Source organism: Anneissia japonica, unplaced genomic scaffold (genome assembly GCF_011630105.1).
Source record: "Anneissia japonica isolate Jap-2015-1 unplaced genomic scaffold, ASM1163010v1 scaffold287580_len341680_cov180, whole genome shotgun sequence".
NCBI classification, from domain to species: Eukaryota; Metazoa; Echinodermata; class Crinoidea; order Comatulida; family Comatulidae; genus Anneissia; species Anneissia japonica.
In genome coordinates this window covers 115,237-117,758 of record NW_022717063.1, presented here as the reverse complement: position 1 = coordinate 117,758, position 2,522 = coordinate 115,237, and the positions used below count along the sequence as shown (strand labels likewise).

At 39.5% G+C, this 2,522-nt stretch overlaps 1 protein-coding gene across 5 annotated transcripts in view; it reads right to left on the bottom strand.

Annotated features, from left to right (window-relative positions):
• LOC117110102 (mucin-22-like) overlaps positions 1-2,417 on the bottom strand; it is a 19,704-nt gene extending 17,287 nt beyond the window's left edge. For 4 of the 5 annotated variants that reach the window (XM_033252700.1, XM_033252703.1, XM_033252701.1 and 1 more), the window contains exon 1: positions 386-2,417. In XM_033252700.1, coding sequence (XP_033108591.1) covers positions 386-2,401 — 2,016 coding nt within the window. In that variant the 5' untranslated portion in view covers positions 2,402-2,417. The remainder of the gene's footprint in view (positions 1-385) is intronic. The other variant, XM_033252704.1, reaches the window with a different exon arrangement.
• Between the last annotated feature and the right edge of the window lie 105 nt (positions 2,418-2,522).

Below are 2,522 nucleotides of genomic sequence, written 5' to 3'. Positions count from 1 at the left end.
AGACCACACTTGTGGTGTAAGACTGAATTGTAGCACTGTTTGTAGTTTGACCACCACTTGTAATATCCACACTTGTGGTGTCAGACTGAGTTGTAACCATGTTTGTAGTTGAGCTACTTTTCAATTCCACAATTGTTGTATCAGACTTGGCTGTAGCCATTTCTGTAGTTATACCGCTACTTGTTTTATGAGACCTTCTTGTAACAATGCTTGTAGGTGAATCACCACTTGTTAAATCCACACTTGTGGTGTAAGATTCAATTGTAGCACTGTTTGTAGCTTGACCACCACTTGTAATATCCACACTTGTGGTGTCAGACTGAGTTGTAACCATATTTGTAGCTGAGCTACTTGTTAATTCCACACTTGTTGTATCTGACCCCATGTTTGCAGTTGGTCTACTTGTAGCTAATTCCAAACTTGTTGTTTCTGACTGATTAGTAAGCATACCTATTGTGTCAGGCTGAGATGTAGCAATATTTGTACTTTGACCACCACTTGTAATATCCACACTTGTGGTGTCAGACTGAGTTGTAACCATGTTTGTAGTTGAGCTACTTGTTAATTCCACACTTGTTGTATCAGACTCGGTTGTAGCCATTTCTGTAGTTGTACCGCTACTTGTTTTATGAGACCTTGTTGTAACAATGCTTGTAGGTGAATCACCACTTGTTAAACCCACACTTGTGGTGTAAGACTGAATTGTAGCACTGTTTGTAGTTTGACCACCACTTGTAATATCCACACTTGTGGTGTCAGACTCAGTTGTAACCATGTTTGTAGTTGAGCTACTTGTTAATTCCACACTTGTTGTATCTGACTGAGTTGTACCCATGTTTGCAGTTGGTCTACTTGTAGCTAATTCCAAACTTGTTGTTTCTGACTGATTAGTAAGCATACCTATTGTGTCAGGCTGAGATGTAGCAATATTTGTACTTTGACCACCACTTGTAATATCCACACTTGTTGTGTCAGACTGAGTTGTAACCATGCTTGTAGTTGAGCTACTTGTTAATTCCACACTTGTTGTATCTGACTGAGTTGTACCCATGTTTGCAGTTGGTCTACTTGTAGCTAATTCCAAACTTGTTGTTTCTGACTGATTAGTAAGCATACCTATTGTGTCAGGCTGAGATGTAGCAATATTTGTACTTTGACCACCACTTGTAATATCCACACTTGTGGTGTCAGACTCAGTTGTAACCATGCTTGTAGTTGAGCTACTTGTTAATTCCACACTTGTTGTATCAGGCTGAGTTGTAGCCATTTCTGTAGTTAGGCCGCTACTTGTTTTATCAGTTTGAGTGGTAGCAATGCTTGTAGGTGAAGCACTACTTGTTAAATCCACACTTGTGGTGTAAGACTGAATTGTAGCACTGTTTGTAGTTTGACCACCACTTGTAATATCCACACTTGTGGTGTCAGACTGAGTTGTAACCATGCTTGTAGTTGAGCTACTTGTTAATTCCACACTTGTTGTATCAGACTCAGTTGTAGCCACTTCTGTAGTTATACCGCTACTTGTTTTATTAGTTTGAGTGGTAGCAATGCTTGTAGGTGAAGCACCACTTGTTAAATCCACACTTGTGGTGTAAGACTGAATTGTAGCACTGTTTGTAGTTTGACCACCACTTGTAATATCCACACTTGTGGTGTCAGACTGAGTTGTAACCATGTTTGTAGTTGAGCTACTTTTCAATTCCACACTTGTTGTATCAGATTGAGTTGTAGCCATTTCTGTAGTTATACCGCTACTTGTTTTATCAGACATTGTTGTAACAATGCTTGTAGGTGAAGCACCACTTGCTAAATCCACACTTGTGGTATAAGGCTGAATTGTAGCACTGTTTGTAGCTTGACCACCACTTGTAATATCCACACTTGTGGTGTCAGACTCAGTTGTAACCATGCTTGTAGTTGAGTTACTTGTTAATTCCACACTTGTTGTATCTGACTGAGTTGTACCCATGTTTGCAGTTAGTCTACTTGTAGCTAATTCAGAACTTGTTGTTTCTGACTGATTAGTAAGCATACCTATTGTGTCAGGCTGAGATGTAGCAATATTTGTACTTTGACCACCATTTGTAATATCCACACTTGTGGTGTCAGACTCAGTTGTAACCATGCTTGTAGTTGAGCTACTTGTTAATTCCACACTTGTTGTATCTGACTGAGTTGTACCCATGTTTGCAGTTGGTCTACTTGTAGCTAATTCCAAACTTGTTGTTTCTGACTGATTAGAAAGCATACCTATTGTGTCAGGCTGAGATGTAGCAATATTTGTACTTTGACCACCACTTGTAATATCCACACTTGTGGTGTCAGACTGAGTTGTAACCATGCTTGTAGTTGAGCTATTTGTTAATTCCACACTTGTTGTATCTGACTGAGTTGTACCCATGTTTGCAGTTGGTCTACTTGTAGCCTGTCTCTTATACACATCTAGATGTGTATAAGAGACAGTAGTTAGACCGCTACTTGCTTTATTAGTTTGAGTGGTAGCAATGCTTGTAGGTGAATCA